The sequence below is a fragment of the Cibotium barometz genome, chromosome 1 (assembly GCF_041138505.1).
Source record: "Cibotium barometz isolate CiBa-2024 chromosome 1, ASM4113850v1, whole genome shotgun sequence".
Lineage (NCBI taxonomy): Eukaryota > Viridiplantae > Streptophyta > Polypodiopsida > Cyatheales > Cibotiaceae > Cibotium > Cibotium barometz.
In genome coordinates this window covers 33,124,425-33,147,991 of record NC_141046.1, presented here as the reverse complement: position 1 = coordinate 33,147,991, position 23,567 = coordinate 33,124,425, and the positions used below count along the sequence as shown (strand labels likewise).

General features: G+C 43.8%; 1 protein-coding gene across 2 annotated transcripts; it reads left to right on the top strand.

Moving 5' to 3' along the window:
- Positions 1-18,331: 18,331 nt before the first annotated feature.
- On the top strand, positions 18,332-22,889 carry LOC147641893 (uncharacterized). Of its 2 annotated transcripts, none has more exons than XM_086800752.1 (5): positions 18,332-21,276; positions 21,564-21,716; positions 21,824-21,889; positions 22,058-22,126; positions 22,569-22,889. In XM_086800752.1, the coding sequence occupies exons 1-5, from the start codon at positions 20,179-20,181 to the stop codon at positions 22,638-22,640; spliced, it is 1,458 nt and encodes a 485-aa protein (XP_086656878.1). In that variant the 5' UTR covers positions 18,332-20,178; the 3' UTR covers positions 22,641-22,889. The 2 variants fall into 2 exon arrangements, with proteins under 2 accessions (XP_086656878.1, XP_086656873.1); XM_086800747.1 differs by having other exon boundaries at positions 18,525-21,276; positions 21,561-21,716; positions 22,569-22,801.
- Positions 22,890-23,567: the final 678 nt, after the last annotated feature.

The window sequence follows — 23,567 nt, the reverse complement described above, 5'->3', positions numbered from 1 at the left end:
TCACAATTACCTACTATGTTTGTAAAATGCGAATGGAGTCGAAGACCGTGGTAGATGCTAATTGTTGGGAATCTGATGGATAAGCATGACTTCATAAGAAAGCTTTGGAGTTTTTTTACGAAGTCCATTTAGAATTATAATATTTGCCTTAGACTTGGGATCCACTCAAACCAATTTTGTAAATTTACTTATGCAATTCATCAATGAAAAGCTTTGTCGTGTAATTGCTGTGCCTTTGGAGTTTTTTTTAATGAAGTCCTTTTAGAGTTACAATATTGTCCTTTTCGAGATGTACTCGAGTCACGAGACGACATTTTGAAGGTAATTGTGGCACAATATCTCAGAACCATAGTTAGCCCATTATAAACTCACCATGTTCCTACCTTGAAAAATTAAAGGTCTGAAATTAAAGCTTGTTGGAATATCAAATGTGTTCTGAGTACAAAACATGATAAAATGAGAAGAGGATTTCTCAATCTTTACAAAAAAAGATGATAAAATTATAAGAAAATTCACAAATATTTACAATGATAAATAGGGAGGAATAAAGCTTTCTATTTTGTCTTCTCTAGTTTTGTCTCCTTCATCTCCTCTAGATTTGTCTCCTCCTTTGTCTCCATGTCCTTCTTTTCCTTTGTCTCCATGCCCTTCTTTTCCTTTGACTGCTTCTGGTTATTCTTAGCAGCAAACTTGAGTTCCTTCTTAGCTTTCTTGCCAACACCCTTCTTGGCACCCACTTGAGGACCCTCAGGTGACTTCTTAACAGAACCACTTTTCTTTGAGGTACTTCCTAGTTTATTACCTCTTTTAGAAGTGCTTTTTTGTTGAGAAGCACCATTGGTTTCTTTATGTGGAGTTCCTTGCTTAAACATAAAATGCTTTAGTGGGTGAATGTACATGCATTTTCTTCTTCTTCTTAGATGGAGATGCTTGACTTGGGAGTGGAGAGTCTGGATTTTAGGAGTAATTGAATTATTCAAAATAATATTGATTTCTCTTGCACGAACGCTCCAAATCCAAAACTTATTGAGATCCAAGAGTTTGCCAAATTAACAAAATTTCTGCAACCACCATAGCCCACTAAGCAGTGGTTGTCTAATCCAACAGTGGTATCAGAGCCTCGCCGCTTTAAAGAAAAAATAGTGGGTTTAGTTTCATATAAGTAACCTACACTGCTATCAATCTCAGTATAAGTAACCTACACTGCTATCAATCTCAGTATAAGTAACCTACACTGCTATCAATCTCAGTATACTTAGACAAAAGGAATTTCCACACATTGACAACAATAACATACCATCCCACGAGGTAGAATCCTTTTGTAAAGCAACTGGTTGATTTAGAAACTTATACTCTGCCTCCTTTTTCAAATCCGGATATTCGTCTTCAATAGCTGTAATAGCTCTCTTACATGCCCTATTAAAAATTAAATTATATCTAATTACATACAAAAAAGCAAGGAAAATAAAGTATGAAAACCAATAAGAAGAGAAATATTCAAATTATTAAGAGAAATACTCACAATTTAATCTGCCCATGCATGCCAGTCAGGCTGTTCATAAAAATAACACTTCTTCTTAGAATATTGATAACACAAGCACTTCAGTGTCCACTAGAAAAAAGTAAAAGAAATATTTAAGAAAGTGAATATCATTAAAAGAAACACATATGTCATATAGTAAACACATAAGAAGCATCAATTAAAGATGAAGCCCTCTACGTTACGGCAAAACAACAAAACAATTGTTCCCATTTTTCATTGGCTTGAAATAGGATGTGAGCTTGGAGGTCTTCTTCTTCATATCTATCAGTGTTGGGCGGTGAAACTAAGGGATCACAAATGAATATCTCGTTGGCTTGATGTGGAGGCAATTCCATAATAAGTGCTGTAAGAGTTTATAAACAAAATAGGAGATATTCATACATTAAACACATGAGAACAACAATGTATTCATACCTTAAACACATGAGAACAACACTGTCAAATTGATCTCCCTATCCTTCTCTACAATCATGTATATGTCCCCTAGGTGCAATATAGAGGTACTCTTCTTTCTCCATTGTGCCAACATTGCAAATAAGTTTCCCTGGTACTTGGGCAAGCCTCTCAGAATTGGCTTTCTCCAACTGCACAAGGATCTCTAAGCTATCATGCACATGTGAGATATTCTCTTTTTCCTTCTCCTCCTCCTCCTCCGAACTCTTGTGTCGACTGGCTTCGATTTCCTAACCAACTTTCTTTTCTTTTTGGGAGAACTAGGGGTAGTGACTTCTTCTACTTTTATTTTCTCTACCTTTGATTTCCTTTTCAATGCTGGGGGAATTGTGAGGATCTCAAAGGCTTTCCTATCCCTCATTGGCAAGGGATGAAGAAATTTGTCAAACCTTTACCTCACTCTGCTTACAATTGTCATGTCTTTGTCCATTAAAGTCACTCTTCTTGCATATGCAACACATATAAAGTCTATTAGGAAGTCTTCACAAGCTTCTTGTAGACATGCCACTGCATAGCTTTGCCATCTATAATGTCCCTTCCCTTTGATACTGTCACTTACATTCCTTACAATCCTTTTAGGAATGTTGCCTTAGGGATGAGAAGGTTTGTAGACTCTTGTGCTTTCCTTATCTCCACAAACAATCTCCTTTGTTTCTAAAGGAAAGTTCTAGCCTTGGATATATTAGTTCCCTTTGGGTTTTTTTTTGTCTTCCTTTACCTTTCCTTCCTTTAATGGTTGTTTTTCCTCTAATGGCGGCTGAGATGTTTGAGCTTGAGGTTGAGGTTCTAGTTTTGTAAGGGTGGGAATAGTTTACACCATCCTTTGGGTCTGCTTCGTATGCGTCATGCCCTCCGTCCATGAAGTGATAGCAACTTTCTGACCTAGGAGGATTATTGTACTCGTGTCGTTGATGGAAAAATAATCCCAAACGTTTGTCCACAGAGTGATACTACAAAACCAATTCTTGAGGATGATCTATATTGCGCCATCGATGGAATGAGTGCTTGCTATCCACCGAGCGAGAAGGCAAAATTGATTGTCTACCATCCACCGAGAGCGATAAGGAAAATTCCACAGTGGAGAAAGATGGCTCTTGCGCCATCAATGGAACCCGACAAAAAAAAGGAATATTTTCTCCTTTTTATAGATGAAGATGATATAAGCCCTACATGTGGCGATGTGTCATTTAGACGTATAGTTTGATGATGTCGATCGTACACTTGCGTTGTTGATGGAAAAATAATCCTAGCCGTTTGTCCACACGGAGCGATACTGCAAAACCAATTCTCGAGGATGATCTATCGCGCCGCCTGATGGAATGAGTGCCTGCTGAGACCACCGAGCAAGAAGGCAAAATCGACTGTCTATCGTCCACCGAGCGATAAGGGAAATTCCGCAGTGGAGAAAGATGGCTCTCATGCCGTGAATGGAACCCGACAAAAAAAAAAAGATTTTTTTCTCATTTTTATAGATGAAGATGATGTAATCCCTACATGTGGCGATGTGTCATTTAGACGTATAGTTTGATGATGTTGGTCGTACACTCTCCGTACACTAATGATGTCAACCCTAAAAGTGTCTATATATGCTAATACAAGAAAAGATCTTGCTTATTAAGTTGCTCAAAATACAACTGAGCTTCATGCTCATACAAATGCCTTTGGCATGTGCCTTTAAATAGGCTTGCTAGTGGCCTAGGGTTAGGTGGCTCCCTTAGGACCATTCACACCCACACACCTTCTACACCCTTGTTCACTAAGGCTCCAAGGCCTATATCTTAATACCCCCCCTCAATACTAGCCCCTCAATACTAGCCATGAAAAAATGAGCTTGGAATGGGTGGTATTGGACATATGAAAGAAAAAAAACTTGCCTTTATAACATTGTGGTTATCTAGGACTTACAACTATGTTCCTAGAGCCTTAGAGGCTAATACAATGATGCCATCTAAGTCTTTATTTGGTGTCGATGAAGATGTACACCTTAATGATGGTGCACCCCACTCTTTGTGCTTACTTGACCTCTTGTAGTAGTTGACATTCTTTGGACATACATGCCATTGCTTCCACATGCTTTCCACGACCATTCTCACATAATGATCAACACAAGGCTGCCACCCTTGCTTAAGTGGTTTGCACATAGGTGTTCCTTCAACATGCTTGATACTTCTCTGCATACCATACCTCCTCCATGGGCAATGAGGGAATTACTTAGAGTAATCGTTATGAGGTAGATTTATATGGGAAAGGGAAAGGGAGGGTCTTACCACTTGCCTTATAGATTGGTCAAGGGCAGTGTCTACTCCATAATTACAACAAGAGCTTTTGTGCATGTTGGTTACATGATACCCATTAGGGTTTGAAAGTACAAGCTTAATGAAAGTGAGTAAGTGGTAGAGGTAAATGCTCAAACCAATAAGGCACATCATTCTTGACTCAAGAAGGTGAGCGCATGGCTCATAATGTTGCCTATGCCTCTTACAAATACAATGCCAAGAAATATTTATCAAAAACATGACCATCAACAAGGTAGAGCACTTAGGGATGCTATGCTCAACCTTAAAACTCATTTTAGAAGATGAAAATGCTGAGTATGCAGCGGAATAAATGCCTTGGGCTTGGAAAATGAGAGCATATGGCTTATGACATGCCTATGCCGCCTCTTACAAACAAGAGCCTCAAGGGTGATACACAAAAACATTAAAGATGAGCACTTAGTGTACATGTGCCCAACTTTAAACCACTCAAGGAACTGAGTTTGATGATAAAAAACTAGAAAACTTCAACCTCTTTGGCTTATGGGATGAAGACAATGGCTTATGGTTGCACCATTTCTCCTTGAAAGCTTGCCAAGGTAAGCATAGAAGCGGGTTGATGATGAAGACTTATAATGTGGCACCACTTATGGTGTGTGCCCGGCCTCCAATATTGATGAAGAAGAGCCTCCTTAGTGTTAAAGACCTCCTCCTTTGATGGTTATGACCACTATTAGTGTAAGCAACACTATTAGTGTGTAGTTAGGTGGCTCCCTAGGACCATTCACACCCACACACCTTCTACACGCTTGTTCACTAAGGCTCCAAGGCCTATATCTTAATACTCCATATGTCAAGAGAACCATACTCATTCATGAAGTATGCACCATGAGCTAACAAAATGTGCTACAAAAGAAAACAAGATTAATTCATATTTTAAATTGATGAGTAGAAAGAAATTCTACATGTTTACCATGTAATGCGTAATGTTGATATCACCCCATGTATCGACCATGGCCTTTGTAAAATTTTGAAGCTTTTCTTGAAATTTTTGGCGCTCCTCTATAGTCATCCTGCTTTTGGTCATTAATTTAACCATCTTACTGCAGTCTAACCAAACCTTCTCACGTAGAACTACAAGGCTTGGGTTGGTGTAGTCGAACGTCATACATTTACACAAATCCTTCACAAGTCCCAGGACTTTGATGAGTCCTTTACTTTTTCTGCCCTCTCTTGAAAACGTCTTGCCTTATATCCACTCATGGATACCTGCTGTGCCACTTCATGATTCATGTCAAAGGTCTTCTTGTTGTTAACAGTAATCTACACATTACCGCCATGGCACCAATTGAGTTGAGTAGCTCTTCTACTTTTTGAAGAGCTTCATGTTTTCTTCTTTGCCTTGGATAGTAAATGCATAATCAATGTGACACTTGAGAAGACGATCAAACACACGCATGAATGCATGCAAAGTATAAAAGTGGACATTCTTGAGTTCGAAGTTCAAAGGGAATAATAGGATTCCATTCGGGGTCTCTCAAATGCTTGTTTGGCTCAGCTAGCATGTTTGCAGACAAGACACCACGACACCACTAACCCAATTGCCAACATCATCATCCACTGTGTCATTCTCATCATCTTGATTCTCCAGCTTCCTCTTCCTTCCTGCCTTCTGTTTCTTTTCTCTCACCATTATCATGCACCATGGACAAGGATTTGGGGTGTTAGCACCTTGTGGACACCCAAGCAGGCACTTTATTGTCTTTAAGTCACCTCCTAAATGCTAGTCTACTGTATAAGTGCCCTTACCCTCCACTTGTAATTTTTCTCCCTGAATCTGTGCTTTGATGACATTGGTAATCCAGGATATCCTATCAAACATCCAAGCCAGCACTTTATGTGTTTCCTTCGGTACTTCAAACACCCCAAGCCACTATATCTTCCTCTCAGATTGAACACTAAAAGAGGGAAAATTTGACTTGCAAACCCTCTCTCTATCGCTCATCTGATTGTCTATGTTTTCGTTATAGAACCTTGCAAAAGAAACTTAGTCTCCTCAGTCATGTTGATCTCACTATTTGCATATGCCATTGCCTCATTCATGAGTGTGATATTCATTCTAACCTCTTACCTTTCACAATCTGACACTCATCCATTTTCAACACAAAACTTACCTTGTCACCTTGCATGACAAACAAAAGTAGATAAGTTTTGGTACTTAAAAGATTTTTCTATTAGCTCGCAAGGAATGTAAAAAAATACTTACATTGTTTAGGCAGTCCATAGAATAAGATCATAGCTCTTTGAAGACGTTGCAGATCAACAAATATATTGTTGAACGCATTGTAGGGATACATGATCTTACCATTTGTGCCTCACTTTTCTCCCCAAGCTCCAATGTTAATGTATCATTGATGTAATAGTATTCTCCAATTTTGCGTTGCACATCATCATTGCATGTCCTCTTTGCTAATCTTATCTTTCTGGGGACTGAAAAATATTCCTTGTGATGCCTTGTACGTGAAGTGTATCTTTTAGCAATTGATGGAGGGCTTGATATCCTTTTGTGCTAATGCCCATATCATCGCATGCATTCTAAACCTCCTAAATTCTTAGAAGATTGGTAATGTCATCCATTATCTCATTTGCGAGTACATGACATATCTTCTTGTAGCGCGGGTCTCGAATGATGGAAAGAATGTCACGCCTCCTCACACAGCTACGTAATATTTTTCCAAAATCTTGAGGACCATTATCACGACGTGCTTCTTTCAAAAAGTTCATGTCACAAACCAATGAAGATTACCAAAAAGACCTTAATCTATTGCTTACAATAACAAAAAATACCTTAATCGAAATTACTTGCAATAATAATAGACAAAGAACAAAAAACAAACCTTGTTGCATGAATTCTTTGCTTGTGAGCACCACCACCAACTATGAGTTTTTGAATGTTATTGATTGTCCTCTTTTCGCTCTCTTGCTCCCATGGGGCTGCTCTTCATCGCTCGAGAGATTGTGTCTTGTAGCTTCATAACGCGAGCCTCTTTCTCTTTGTCTCTTTTCTCCAGTTCTACAATATTATTTTGTGCATCTTATAGTGCATGCTCAAAGTGCTTTGTAAGCTTTATATTTGTGAGTGGAGGAATTGGATTCTCCATGCATCACTCATGCTTAACCTTTTGTAGTACCCAAGCAGCCCATTCTCACCCTCTCCACATCAAACTGAATAAATGAAGGGAGATCAGTGAAGGAGGGTGGAGGACAAAAAGAAGAAGGATCATTAGGATACAAATATCCATCAACCCAAAGATCCACATTAGTCCGACCTTGTTTTCTTCGTGCATGCTTCTCCTATGCATTCAGACGTTCTTTTTTGATTGGTGCATATTCATTCAATATATGAACATGCAAGTCTACCTTCCGCACTCTTGTTGAATCTAAAATTTCTCTATGTGCTATTCAAAAAATGGAAGAGACTATTCTCATGGCTTTCCTATTGTATTCACAATAGGGCTATCCTATTATATCACAATGGGAGCTTGGGGGAGAGAGAGAGAGAGAGAGAGAGAGAGAGAGAGAGAGAGAGAGAGAGAGAGACCTATTGTATTCGCCAATAGGAGAGGAGAGCTTGGGAAAAAGGGAGAAATGAAATGAAATTTTATTATTGTCTTCGAAGGACCATAACGGGTCCATGAGACACATGTCGAACATACATGAATACATAAGTTGATGCGCTCGGGAGCCTCATCGAAAAGCATAATGAAACTGAAATGTGTGAAACTAGAACTGAAACTGAAATGAAAATCAAAAAGCTATGCAGCATGCTATGAGTGTACCTCATGAGAGAAGCATGTCATGCCATATAGGTACTCATGAGGGCTAGGCCCCCTCGTCACGTGCACCATAATAGTAGAAGAAGTCGTGCCCCTCCACCTCTCCTCCCTGGATCAAGTGGATAATCTAGTCCCTCGAGAGCCCCCGATCCGTAGAGGCGACAATGGAGGGTCCCCCCGAGGTGTCTCTGTCTCAATGTCTGTAATGTCCTCTGGCGTCGTGAGACTAGTCTCATGTAGTGGCCTCTATGTAGGTGCTCTATGCGTCTCTGCTCAATCATCTCATATGTGCATCCTTGTGGGTACAACAGTGGTCTCTGTAGCCATGTCGGGTCCGGAATCTGTGGATCCTCCCTGTGAGTCTCAGTGTGGGTCTGGTGGGCTGTCTGGCTCCTGGGTCTGTCGTGCATCGTGAGTCTGGTGGCCCTACATCTGTCTAAGTCTCTTGTCTCTGAAAGTGAAAGCCTCTCTGACGAATAGAGCTAGGCATCTCTGATCCTCTTAGTCAATGACCCTGGAAATAGGGCCAAAGCCATCTCTAAAGAGACAGTGAAACCCCCCCTGGATCTCATAGTACGTTGGGCATCTGCATAAGAAGTGCTCCTCTGTCTCTCAACCTCACCCATGTGACATATGGAGCATGTCCAGTCCTGTCTGCTGACTCTCCTACCTCTCCTCGTCCATCTCATCCTGCCTGCCTCAATCTCCAATCTGTGGGATGAAACTCTAAGCTATCCAAGAGAGATCATGAGTGCATGCGAGAGATGTATCCTCATGTACCCTGGAGGCTCAATGAAACCCTCGTCCAATATCCTGAGAAAATGACTGCGGTATGCAGCCATCTTCACAGGCAAACGTGTGGGGAGGATCCATGTACGGAATGTGTAGAGCTGGAGCAGGTCCGCACGAATGACCTGATTAATCTGGTGTCGTGATAAGTATGATTGAGGAGCATCGAGATTGTATCTGAATGGCAGAAGCCTGTCTAGGTCTAGGCCAAGCGAGTGAAACCATGTATGTAGTCTATGGAACCAGCATCTTTGAGTACGTGCATCTACCAGAGCCCGAGATGAAGTCAAAGCAAGCCATGGAAGTCGGGTGACCCTCTACTGTGTCTCCAAATCTGAGGATCCGCTGGAGGTATATGATAGTCTGGAAGGCTGCATCGAGGACCAATGGTGAGGCTCCAAACTCTGCCAGTAAAATGTGGTGGGGTACCGAAGGCTTGGCTCTAATGAGCCTGGAAAACAGTAGAGCCTGTACCCTCTCGATCGCTCTCTAGTCATCCAATCCGAGGTCGCAGGCCCAAAAAGGACTCCCATACATGGTGGCAAGTCACACTAATGTGTCGAACAAGAGGGACTTCATGTCCGGGTGCTGGAAATGAGACTGATGACACTGTCTCTCTCGAGATGCGCCAGTGAAGCATATCCTCTCCTCATCTTGTCTCGAGCCGCTGGTATCATAGTGAAGGAAGGCCTTGTGAAGACCACCCAGGTACATGTAACATCTGACCAGCTCCACCTGCTCTCCTCCAAACACGAATCCCTCATGTCTCTAGAATGCTGAATAAGAGGTGTTGAAGATCATTACCTTGGTCGTCCCAAGGTTCACATTCAACTCTCTCTCCTAGCAGAACCTATGAAGAGCGTCCAGGTGCATCTGAAGTCCCTGTGTGTAGTGGACGAGATCAAGACCACGTCATCGGCATAAAGAAGAATTAGAATAAGAGCTCATGCCAACAATGATCCCTCCCCCCAAGGTCTGCATGAAAGTCTCTAGCTCGTCGATGTATAACCCGAATAGTGTAGGTGAAAGAGGACAGCCCTGTTTCACCCCCTATCGTGCTATGGATCTCATCGGAGAGCTTGGTCGTCTTGGTCCTGACTCTGCCTGTGACATGCTCATATACTGCTACTATAGCCCACTGAATCTATGTGCTGTATCCCAACTGCTGGATCTAGTGCAAGAGACGGTGTCTGGGAACAGTATCAAATGCTCTCTTGAAGTCAACGAAGTAGCAGTAGAGACGCTGGCTCATGATCACGCCTCCTCCACCATGGCCCTGAGAGTAAAAATGTGATCCAGTGTGTAGTAGTGCCTCCGGAATCCTGCCTATCCCCATGCTCTAAGTCCTGTCTCTTCTGCCTGCTCATTGATTTGGATCTCTAGAACGGATGCAAAAATCTTGGCCATGACGTGGCCAATCATAATGGTCCTGTAGTTTGCTGCGTCCATGGGGTCCCCCGACTTGTGTATGGGTACTATAGTGTTAGTGAGCCATGTGGATGGGAGGCCTCTACAAACTGACTTGTTAGTGAGCCATGTGGATGGGAGGCCTCTACAAACTGACTTGTTAAAAAAAAGGCGGGAGAGGGTCGGGGGCTAAGGCATCAATCCCATGGGTTACAAACTCCGCTTGTAACCCATCATGGTCCTTAGCTCTCCCGTTCTTTAACCAAGAGACAGCATACCTAATGTTGGCGACGCAAAATAGGTTAGAAGATATGGGTCTAGAGTCCTGGGGTGGGTCCATGGTGGGCTAGTCAGGGATGTCATAGAGTGCGGAGGTGTAGCCAGACCAAACCCGGGGATCTGTGAGCGGAGAGTGGGACTTGAGGCAAAGGAACCTTTTCTAGAAGTCCTTGGAGTCACAACTAAAGAGTAAACTCCTTAGCTCCTCCTCATTCCGGATCAAGAACTGACGTTTCTTGCATCTCGTCAATCACTTGTAGTCCTGCTTGGTCTGTGTGCTAGGCAAGATGCAAAGGTCTTCTCCTCGAAATGTAGGTGCCGAATGCATGGCCCTACATTCGTCGTCGTACCAACCGTTGCATGGGACCTTGCCTATAGGCAGGGGACGGGAAGAGTGGGTGGTGACTGGGAAGTAATCGTGGGCTGCTGTGAGCATGGACTCATGGACGAAATCCCATCTCTCTTGTGTGGAGTGTAGGGAATCGAGGTGGTCGGTGGTGGAGCTAAGATAAATGGAGGTTGTAAATATTGTCCAGAGAATGGTCAAAGTGAATCTCGAGGTGTGGCTATGGATCTGGATGTCTGGGTGGAGGCTCATGTGTCATACGTGTGAGGGTGAACGTGATGTGTGAGTGGTCTGCAGATGGGAGTGGCTGTGAAACTCTAAGGCTATGAATGTCGGGGATGAGAGCTAGAGGACCCATGACGTAGTCAATGACGCTGCAAGCTGTGCCCCCAAAAAGGGGAAGCATGTGGCTCTATGCGAAAGAGGCCATCTGTGCAAACCATTATAGTAGATAACCAGATAATGAGCAGAAAGAAGATCCAGTAAACATCATCCGTATACCTAGTAACCTCCGCGTGAGCCTCGTCAGAATGTCAGTCTAGGTCCTGTGCCTGCACTGTATGTACGATGATGGGGTCCTCATCTGTCCTGCATCCTCGCGTTGAAGTCTCCAACTAGGAGGACTTCCTCGCGGGCTGGAAAACTAACACATCTGCTAATAGATCATCTCCTCGCTCTTCTGGACTCTGGTGTGTCTCTGTCAGGAACACTATATCTTTGCATGAGATGACCTCCTGGAAGTTCCCCGAAGAGGAAGTCAAGGAACCATTGCAGTTCCAGACTGCAACACCCGGAGTGTGTCTCTCTGTGTGTCTCATGGGCCCCGTCCCATCATTGCAGTCGGAGTAGGGAAGGGGGCCGTGAGCGGCCTCCTGAGGGGTCCTGATATAAGACGTCCATCTCGTACCACTGCCCACTTGCCCTCTCCTTGCGGAGGGCATCTCTCTGTGTAAGGAGCGCCTTGCGCTCGGTGACCTGTACGGCGTCAGGTCCTCGTCCATGAAAACTTGTGGGTGATCCCTTAGTCTGGCCCTCATCCGTAGAGCCGTCAATCATGCATGCGCATCCCTGAATCAGATGACTAGGGGTTGGTGCCTGCTGGTGGGATCCCTGCCGGCTCTGTATGCGTCAAGCACCCCGTGGTCCTGTACCCCCAGAGTCTGGGATACAAATGTCACTGCTTGGGCCACTGGTGTCACAACAGGGAATGGCTGAATGCCACGGATCCTGATGTTAAGGGCCTTAACAGCCCTCTGCTGTGCGTCTCAGCCCCACTGTGGTTGAGATAATGGGGTGCTGGGTGGGGAGTGAACGTCTAACCACGTCCACCCACTGTGGTCGGCTAGACCTCCGACTGGAGGGTGGTGATCTGCTCCTGTACCATGGCAACTGCTGCTACCGGGGTAGAATCCAAGTGCTGAATCCTGGTCTATACGGCCTGCATCTGATTTGTATGGCCATGAAGCTCAGCTGCTGGCAGAGTCCTGTGTGACGCCTGTAGGACCTGCATGTCGGTGCGGAGGGTCCCAATCGTGTTTGTAAAGGGATCTAATCTAGAGGTCCCTGTGCATCGCCTCCTCTATCAGTACCCTAATCTGCATGTCTCTCTATGATGAGGACTCTAGCCTAGAAGAGGCTACCTGAGCCCCAAGAGAGGCTATAATCATCTCCTGAACCTGGGATCGGTCGTCCAAGAGGACTCTGAGCTGCAAGTCAAATCCCGTGAAGTCCATCGTCTGTAGATAGGTGGGGGAGGGAGTAGAACTGTGAGGTGGGGTCGATGATGAGGATGAGCCTACTGGTGAGGACGTGAGGATCTGGGTGGGCTGTGAGGGGTGGTAGAGGGTCGAGGTCGACTGAGAGAGGAAGAAAGGGGGGATACGGTCTGTGAGGGAGTGAAGGAATGGGTGGGGAGGAGAGAGGCACGTGTAGAGTAAGGAGTCGGGTATGGAAAGGGGGAGGGAATGGGTGAAAAATATGAGGCAGGGGTGGGTACTGTTGAGGTAAGAAGAGGAGTAGGGGAGGTTGTGGGGGAAGAGAGGGGTGACGAGGCAGGAAGAGGAGTGGGGGAAGAGATAACTGTGTAGGGGGAGGGGGAAGATGAGATCAATGGCAATCCTGTGGAGGGCATCAAGATCAGTATCGATGGAGAAACCATCGGTACCGACGGTGCGGATACCGTCTGTGTCAGGGGGCCTGTCTGGAGAACTGTTTCGAGCCCGCTTGTGGAGCTCCGTGGTGTATCCAACACCCCCTTTCGGGAGCGTGTATGGTATCTGATAGTATCATCCTCCGCGTGTGTGTCCCTGGTTTGCTTGTTGGTATCCAGTTTGCTAATGTTTTCTGCGTTTTTTTCTCCTTTTCTTTCTTTTTCCTTCCCATTGTTGATGGGCTAGTTGGGGGGGTAGACATGCGGATGAAGAGGCATTGGGTGAGAGAGAGAGAGAGAGAGAGAGAGAGCCAAGGCATGGTCAGGCAGGGCGAGAGAGAGAGAGAGAGAGAGTCTCTGATCTGTTCGCTTTACACGAATACTGTGTGCCTACCGAGACAGAGAAGAAGCTCCAGCAAGTGAGCGGTCTATAGGCAAGCAAGAACCAAGGTCTGGGGGTCATGTAGTGCCATTTAGTACTGGGCAGAATCAGCGGCAACAGAGGTGAGGTCCCTGCTCTACAAACTTTAGATCTCGAAAACAGCGAGGAAAAATGCTCTGCTTGTGCGCTCCTCCTCGCCAAGAGAGAGAGAGACAGAGAAGGGGACGATGCTCTGCCCGGCTACACTCCTCCTCACCGCCTTGCATGCCCTTCTCGTTGCCCTGCTGTTTGCCTTCGTCTGAAACCCTATTGCTTAAGGGGAGAGAGAGAGAGAGAGAGAGAGAGAGAGAGAGAGAGAGAGAGAGAGAGAGAGAGATGTGTTACTATGTAAGACCTACGCAGCTTGGTAGTACTGGGTGGGGGTACTGTGTAAGGCCGGTTGCTAATCCTCCCTAATGTGTACTGGAGTGTTGCGCAACTACATTGGAGAGAAAGCCAACTACAGGGGATTCTGTCACTCACGAGAGAGAGAGAGAGAGAAAGAGAGAGAGAGAGAGAGGATTCATGACGGGCTGTCACGAGAGAGAGCGAGAGAGAGAGAGAGAGAGAGAGAGAGAGAGAGAGAGAGAGAGAGAGAGAGAGAGAGAGAGAGAGAGAATCTTATTGTAGAGGTTGGTAGGTAGGACAAAGAGGGAAACGCGATGGCAATAATAGTAATGAGTGAAAGAAACAGTTTTGATGTGGAATGTGGGGGGAATTTCAAATACGACTATTAAAGTAAATAAGATTGAAAGTGTAGATATCAGTGGTGGTAAGTTTTGAGATAAACTGTTCTTGAAATGAATAAAAAATATTTTTACTATTTTTTGGGCCCCCTTATGTACGACAAGAATGATTATGCTAGTAGGGGTTTTAATTGCTAGAAAGAGAATCTTGGTTCGAAAATTAGAGAGATCCCCTACGTGTAGGTCCAAAAGCAGGCTTCATTATGAGCTTTGTCTCCTTAAGCCTCAATAAAATTAGTCTTAATTTTTTAAAATTTGGGATCCTTACAAGGCCCTTTTTATGCTCAAACGCCCCCTAATGTGTGCCTAGGCCCATCCCCCTATGTGCATGTGCACCTAAAATCACTTCATTAAATATACGGGGGGCAAGAATGCCTTGTGCCCTTGAATTGGTCTGACCCACTGATCAAGGTTAAAGTTTCTAAAAGCAGATGCTTGATGAGATGGACCATCAAATGCAATTCATAAAAAAGGGACATAAAGGCTGCTCCCTCATGACATAAAAGAAGTATGCCAACCCAAAGAGATCTAGCCGAGAATTTGAAGAAGATGATATAGTCTTTCTTTGTATATGACCTAAGGAAAGTTCTCTCTCATTGGTTTTAAAGAGAGAAACTCTCTTTCTAGATCAAAATTTGTGTATATTTTAGTAGTGGATTTTAGTACATGCAAACCATACATAAGACTTAGAATAAAAATTAAGGTTAAAGAATTTATGTGAATCTTTATCTTGAAATTAGTCTTAAGTATATTTTCTCTCTCTAAAAATTGAGAGAAGAAGTTATAGAACATGTGTATACCTTGGATTAAGGTTTAGCCCAAGGTTAAGAGTGGTTTAATTAAAGGAAATGATCCTTAGCTAGAAATTATACATAGTGTTATAAGTTTTTGGCCCCTAGAGAAGGGTTATTCAATATACTCTCTAGACCCTAAGTGATCTTTAATTAAGACTCATTTTTATGATCAAAGACCCTAGAAAGATTTAGAATAAGATGGGGTTATTCCTTTAGGAATCTTAGAAACCTTAATCTAGAAATCTATGATTAGATAAAGGATAATACAAAAAACTGGAATGAATCCCAAGGTTGAATCGATCCGTGAATTTGAGAAGACCTCACTAGGCTTATGCAGCTACAGGATTTAGAGATATCTCATGGGACTTATGATGGTTTACATAGTTTCAACAATTGCATGTGTGATGTGTTGTTCTATACCTGAATTATGTTTATATATTATTTGAACATTGTATTTATTTATGTTATGGAAGCCTATGAAGGTAGCACATAGGTTCCGCGTGTGGATGTCATCAAAGAGGTGTGTCACACGAAGATAATTGTGCAAGACCTTGACCCATCTCAATCGGATGTACGTGCATAAACATGGCACCATTACTGTGAGAGACATGAAGTGGCTCCAGTGTGTATTGGCTCTAGGGTAGTGCCTAGTGACGTGGATGCAATTGTCAGTTGTAAGTGGCTCTTGACTTCCATTCTTGGTGTGCTTGTGCTTCGAGGACTAGTGACGAGATGACTAGCAAAAGTAGCTCCTTTGGATGGATACACAGGTGTTTGAGCCAAACGTGAGGCTTGTGAGGGTTCCTCCGGTCATAGCACAATGGTCCGAGAGAGTGTTTAGGCTTAATGGTGTGCACCTTCCTCCTGTGGAGGATCACGGCCGTGGTGCGAGAAGATTCCTTGGTGGTTTCGCAATGTTCTACGGCTTTTTATGATGATGTATCTAGGATGATTTTTCTCAGACACTCACGATATTTATTTGGTATTTTGTATTGAACAGTTAAAAGTATTTATTGGAAAGATTTTTTTTCAATGGAGTGTGAGTGTGAACTCTGTATTCAGTTGTGTGTGTGTGTGTGTGTGTGTGTGTGTGTGTGTGTGTGTGTGTGTAATTAAAAAGGAAATTTTGGTTATAGGTGTATAGTTAACAACGGCTCCATAGGCCTAGTGGCATGGTAGGAGAGGCTAGACCCATGGGATTGGATGGGGCTAGGCTAAGCTTATGGAACTGATCTAAGTTGTAAAGGATTAAACACTCAAAAGCGGGTGATAGCGTGGACCCGAGATTACGAGGGCTTTCCAAATTGAGATCTACCTTGTTTTAATAAACAAATACTTGGGAAAAATATGGATTTAGTAGGTTATGGTAGAATGGTTGCCTTCATAATCGAGGAGTTTGGCCATCGTGTTGAGAATTATAAAGGGAATACTTAACTGAAGGAATCATGTTCAATTTTTTTTGTAAGACATCAGGATATTTATAGCTAAACGGTGAAAGCTTCTGGGTGGATAGCTGAACGTCCGAAAAGATACATGAGGCCCCGAGTGGGATACTCGACCCTCCTTAGATTAGTCTTTTGTTGTAGATTTATAGAGTTATTCATGAGTAGGGGTCTCATAGAGAACCACAATCATTAATGGCTAGCATATTTGACAAAATCACCTTTGACCGACCCAATCCCCCCACTCTTCACAATATTTTGCACATGACAATGCATTAACCATCAAGCCTTGCATGGGAAACACGAGAATTAAATATATTACAAAATTCCATCATACTAAGATGTATAAACCAAAAATAGAGGAGTTTAGAGCTTTATGTATATTTAATGAACTTGCCGTATGTAATTACAATTCTTATAAGTTGCTATTGTAAAGCTAGTATAAAAACCCAAAAGGTTGGTAAAATTGATTTCCACCAGCCTAGCTTACCCCATTTATATACTTAGCCACGTGAAGAGTTGGTGGATTGGTAGAATTACCAATCCAAATTAGACTAAGTATCAACATTAAATGAATCCTTCAAGGTTGTGTGCATGTTATGCCACTTGATTTTTTAAGTTTTAGCTACTACTTGTGTTCAAAGGTTTATGCACACTTGTCGTCACAAGTTTTCACGCCCTATAACCAAAGTGAAAGATCTTCGTGATCCATCACCCATGACCTTTACACCAAACATTTGACTCCCTAAGGGCTTTACACATATTGGGGTGGTTACACACATACAAGCTAACCATCAACTAGAATTGTAGAGAAGGTTTGGATTGGCAAATGATGTTGGTGAGAATGCACCTTTGCACACGTGATGAGCATTACTATGTTAGGATTCCAACTAAATGCGCGTCAACCCCTTTTTGTTATCTATCATTAAATGTTAAAAATGGGGATGGGTGTCATGGGTGGAGAGCTACTACTCTATCAATAATTCCAAACACTTTTGGATGGCAATGACACACGTAAGTACGATGCAAAAAGTGCACCTTGATTATGAAACTTCCATTTCAATGGTCTCCAATGTCCATAGATGATAGACATTGTTGGTGCATTTATGATGTGTAATTAATTACCCTTACTCGTCGTCAATAAATAGTGGATCTACCACTTTATGTATTATAACTTCCACCTTACTGTGAGAGCCGGTTCCCTCACTCAAATGTGGTTTGTCATCATCACGAGTGGCAAAAGCAAAAACAAACTCCCCAAAAAATAGCTTAGCATATAATAGAAATGCCCCATGATGCACGTCAGTAGGCCCATGTCAACATGAGAGTTTGTTTTTTGCATTCACGTCCTCCCTAATAAATGTCTACAAGTTAATAAATGCCTACAAATAACCCCTAAGTCGCCGAATTATTTGCCCTCACATACGTTACTTAGGTGACTTAACCCTCATTTAAGGGCGGCAATCCATCACTCGTAGTTGATGTGTGAACACTCTTTTTGTAGGAGTGGAAGGTGGGAGGCAAGGCTAAAAAAAAGGGGCATTCTGCACCAGCCAGAATTAAGAAAAACCAGCTGAGATTTTAAGTAGCCCTTATTTTAAGGAATGATTTTTCATGTATTTTAGTTATAAAACCAACATATATATTGTAGAGATTTTGAAACAAAATTTAAGATTTGTCCTTATTTTGATTGGTTGAAATATTTGCTTTTTTCGAGCAGTGGTGGGAGGGCCATCTAGAAACGCCCTGCCTGGTGTGAAGCCCATCAAAGGGGGAAATCCAATGGATGACATGGAAAGCTTGAAAAAGGACGGATTAGGTTGCTGACGACATGGGACGTATGTAGGGGAAATTCAATGCAAGGGAAAGCTATTGCATGCGCTTGCGGCTCGCGACGCTGAGATTTGTGGTGTCGGTGCGAGGACTCCGGTGGTCACCACATGGAGAGGTGCCCCCAAAAAAAAAAAAGCAGCAGAGAAGCACGCGCGTGGAAAGTGCGCGCTTTCAAAAGCGATATTTCTACGGCTCTACGCCTTTAGTACCCTCTTCAGGTAATAACTGTGAATGGGGGGGGGGGGGGGGACGATGCGCGATCAGATCAGCCCGCCTCAGATAAGGTGAAAACAGCAAGGGGTAAATGGGCGGCGGCCCCTGCCCCCCCTCCCCCCGCCGAGGCGGAACTTAGGGCGGACCCGCGGGCGGCGGGAGTACGAGGTACAAAATGTACCCTAGATTTGGCCAATCCTGCCTCCTCAGTCCTCCCTGCGATTAGCTTTGGTTTTTGTTGTTGCCCTAGAACTGTGGCAAGTTGCAACCAGGCACGGATTTGTCTGCCCTAACGCGCCAAATCTTAGAGGCGTTTTTTTCTTTTCCTGGTCGCATCAAATTCCAATCTGGAATGACCTCTGGACATCCAGTGACCCATCCACCATCGGTAATCTGGTCCCGACTCCCGGTCCCGCCTCGAGCGCACACGTTTTCTGCCCGTTTCCGTTCTCTTTTCACAAGAGGATGAAAGAGGGCCTCCCATTGCGGCGCCCGTTTAGGGTTTTCTTCTCTGTGCCATTTGGGCTCTACGGACGCTCATTTAGGGTTTTCCATCTGTCTACTTCCTTTCGTGGAGGCCTTTTTCTGCTCATGGGCAGACCACAAAGGGGAAAGGGCTGCGCATCCTTTAGTACGGTGCCCATTTGCCTTTTTGTGGGCATCCTCCTCCAAGGAAAGCCGTTGATATTGTGGCCTATGGGTGCCCAAGAGAAGGAGGAGCTGATATCACCAGCCTCCAGGATATCAGAAAGGGGGGGGAGCACCTTAAAATAAAATACTGCACTTTTTGTGTTGGAACTTGAGACTTCTTGAGGTTGGATCTGCCTCCTCCAATGTTGCATTTGATTGAACTGTCTTTGAGCTGATGATAACTAACCCAAAGTTAGGGTGTTTGCGGCGCTATGGACTAAAATCTCCAGCAGCCACGGCCCACCACCATCCACACTAGGTAGCCCAGGGACTATATAAATATATGCATGTATGTGTGTGTGTGTGTGTGTTGTGCGTGCCTGCAGCGGTGCGCGCGCTGCCTGTCTGCTCTCGTTTCATTTGCCTTTGATTGCATCTGATTGACCCTTGGTTTTGCCACTGCTTCCCTAGTCATGTCAAACTGTCATCTCAACTAGCCCCCCCCCCCCTGTCAGGGTTTTTCAAGCTACCTTGCCTACCACCTGGCCTATTGAGGTCAAGTCCCAAAAATCCACTCAGTGCCCGCCCCTCTCAGCTCTGTGCTACCTTGCCTACCTTTTGCATGCTACCTGACCTATTGGATTCCAGTCTCGGTCCCCCTTCTGTTGCAACCAGCAAGGTAGCTAGTGCTACTACGCTATCATTTTGCCACTGGAAAATTATAGCGTAGCAAAGTGATAGAGTTGGAAACTCGAGGCCTTGTCCCGTCTCTTCATCGCACGCCCACTGAGCCTAGAGCAGCAGTGTTGCTTGTCTAACTATAAGCTAAAGAATTGAACTATTGGGCTTTGCAAGTAAGGTGCAGCTTGGCAGCCTATGAATGCAGATAAACCTCTCCTTTCTTGAACTCCAAGTTATGAGTATCTGCTTTTACACAAGGTAGCTCAGAAGGGCCATGCACAGCTTCTATATGGGCTGCTTCTCTCTTGTATGGTGAAGGAGGTTAAGAAGCTTTACACAACAGAGTTAGCACTGCCCACTTATGGACATGGACCCAGGAACTTTTCACACAAGTGTTATGGGGTCTTCCACCACAATTTTTGCAGCTAACAAGGCCGAGAATACGCCATTGTCTTCAACCGGTTTGACACGCTACCATTCTGCACCAAGTTCAATGCTTGCAAGCCTCCTTGACCAAGACTTTTACCCTCAGAGTGATGGCTCTGAGCTTGCTGAGCTCCTTACCCATGGTAGCCTTTGTGCATTCTCTTCTTTTGGTGATTCAAGGCTCTATCCTCAGCCCGGCAAAGCCCACACAAGCTCCGCCAGGAAAGACAATAACCAGCAGAGTTATGGTAACCAGGGTGACATGATTGGCCAACATTCTTCCTTCACGGCACTAGCAGTTGGTGATGGTTTCCCGGAACACATAACCCAAGGTCCTCTCTCTGCAATCCTTGAGCATGGTGGGGAAGAGCCACTAGTGGCACAGTCAATTCAGGGGAGCCCAACAGAAAGAAGCTCACACAGATCAATGTTGGCACCCAATTTGCATTTGGACCTACTGCCTCCCGCTAAGTCAAATCTCATCAGACATAGCAGCTCGCCTGCTGATTTTCTGTCAAGGTTAGTTATGGAAGAAACCAGTGAGAGGCCATTGTCTCAGCACGTAGGTCCACATGTGCAAACTACTCCTCACAGGAATCCTGATGATACTGGAGGTAAAGTTTATCTTCTGACATCTAAAGGGTCGCCACGGGCAGTACCCATAAGAAACTCCTATGCCGACACTACCAGCACTTGCAAGGCCGATGATTGCAGTGTTATGGAGGGCGAGTTGAAAAGTAATGTTCTATTGCGACAGAGCAGCTCTCCTGCTGGCCTACTGTCACAGTTATCTCTTGATGAGTTTTCTAGTGGTGCTGAGAAGGTGACCATGTCTTCTTTAGCTGGGAAGTCGTCGGCACAAGGTATGGTTGGCAGAAGAGAGAGTGGCTTGATGCATGGTCATGGAGTTGGTGGGTGGGATGAGGTTACTATGGACTCAGCAATGCAGAAAGTCACAGCTTTTGGGCAAAGGAAAAGAGGAAGGGAAGCCGAAGGCAAGATGTTCAAAGTCTTGCCAGCAACAGATTCACTGGTAAAACTTCTGAAAGATTTATCATTTTAGCTGAAGAGTTTTTGAGGGTACCAAGATGCAAGTTATTGATAGCTTCCTAGTTTTTTTTGGGAGAAACGCATGCTCATTCACACACGTGCACTCACACACTCTTCTTTGTACTTTTGGGGGTTGTGAAAAGCACTCCACACACCCCTACACATGACAGTACCAAAGCTACACTGGGGGTTTACACGGGGTGTTGTGAAAACCACTCCTGTGAATCGCTGAAACATGGTGTTTGTGCATTTTGCTTTTCCATGTAGCAGATGGGCCAAATGGACCACAGCATGTGTCCACCACAGAATCATTTTACCATTCCTAGAACTTCAATTGCTGACAGCATGGCAGTGGATTCGGTCCTTTGTAAATCGCGTGCCAAGAGGGGATGTGCTACACATCCACGAAGCATCGCAGAACGGGTGAGTATGGCCAGTGTTGAGACCAGTTAGTCTACACAAACGCTTCTGCTGGAGCTTTAGCTAGCACTGCTTTTATAACTAATCTGCATAGTTGTGTCTCTGTGCAGGTCAGGAGAACAAAGATTAGTGAGCGCATGAAGAAGTTACAAGATCTTGTACCAAACTTGGACAAGGTGACTACCTTTTGAAGCCATACGATCCACATTGTCCTTTCTATAGGAGTGTTCAATAAGTGACTAGATTTAGGTGTGGTCCATACTTTCTGCAGATATCATTTTGAAGCTTTCAATATGTGATCTGCAATTTTCTTACGCAATCTATTGTGTTGGCTCTATCCACAGCAAGCCCATACTGCAGACATGCTTGATGAGGTTGTAGAGTATGTGAAGCTTCTTCAACGCCAGGTTCAGGTGCATTTTTTGGCGTCTTCAAGCTTTATTTGTACTGAGTAAGGGTGCTTACACATCAATGATTCTTGGGCGGCCATTGGGCTGACAATTGAAGAGTGGGGAAGGGGGGGGGGGGGTGTTTGTGACTCCCTGTCCATTGCCTTCCATCCCTCATCCATTGTAGGTTGTGTCAGGGATGATGGGTTAGGGATTCTGTGTAAAGCCCCTAAGGTCTTTACCACGAATGATTTCTAGGAGGGCATTCAAAAGGTGGGTGGGGAGGCTTCCTGTCCATCATCTGCCAACCCCTGCCTATCATAGGAGATGTCAGCTTTTTTTTTTGAGGGCGGCGGGGCAGGGGGAGAGAGAGAGAGAGAGAGAGAGAATTGTGTGTACTACTTTTATATATGTCTCCTGAAGTTGGGCTCACGGATCTTGATTGCTATGTTCTCCTCTTGTGCAGGAACTCTCACAAAACACACACGAGTGCAATGGAATGTGCCAGAAAAAAGGGAACATGTCTCTTGAAATGTAGCAAAAAATACTCCTATGTGAATTGCATATGTACTGGCTGCCTTAGATTGGCTGTAAAAGTAATGTTTGATGAAGACTGGATCAGCAATTTTGAATGGTGGTTTCTGAGTAATGAGATAGACTTACTGTACAAATGTTCTGTATATAAACTCTTTGTAATATGCTTGGAAGACTCTCAAGTCTCCTGAAAGGGAAGAGGAATGTGATTACTTAGGCCTTGGACCGGTTCAGCCTAGTTCTGGGCAGCCCATGTGTTTGTTGGATCCGTTAGTTTGGGCAGATTTTTGTGTTGGGGTATGTCATGGAAGTGTGAGTAATCTACAATAGGCTGGAGTTGAGTGAGTTAACATCATTTCTGGTGTGCCATAGAAAAATTACAGGGATTTTCAAAGGGCCTATAGATGTCCCCCTTTAATGCATATGCATTAGCTTAGGATTAGACAAAATCTGGATCTGCAATCCAATATCTGAGAGCGGAAGCATAGTCATGGTACCTTGAAGTTGTTGATGTGCAGATGCGTACAATGGCTGGCTAATTGCAGCAAAAACAAGGTGCAAAACCAGATCCGTTGGATAGGGTTTGAACCCTTCTCGTCTGCGTCTATTCTATATTGCCTTTAAAATGTTCTTGTCGCTTCTAATGGTATATTATCAATGTAACGGTGTATTATTATCAAAGTACAAAGAGTAAGTCATTTTTAATGACCATTAAAAATGACTTACTCTTTGTACTTTGGTCATTAAAAATGACATTAAAAATGACTTACTCTTTGTACTTTGGTCATTAAAAATGACATTAAAAATGACTTACTCTTTGTACTTTGGTCATTAAAAATGACTTACCCTTTGTACTTTGATAATAATACACCGTTACATTGGTATATTAAAAATGACTTACTCTTTGTACTTTGATAATAATACACCATTA

Excerpts from the sequence above, each read along its gene's own strand:
- LOC147641893 (XM_086800747.1), top strand. The coding sequence starts at position 20,179 with ATGGACATGGACCCAGGAACTTTTCACACAAGTGTTATGGGGTCTTCC. Across the intron at positions 21,277-21,560 it reads TGCCAGCAACAGATTCACTG|CAGATGGGCCAAATGGACCA; the intron begins GTAAAACTTCTG and ends TTTTCCATGTAG. Across the intron at positions 21,890-22,057 it reads TTGTACCAAACTTGGACAAG|CAAGCCCATACTGCAGACAT; the intron begins GTGACTACCTTT and ends CTCTATCCACAG.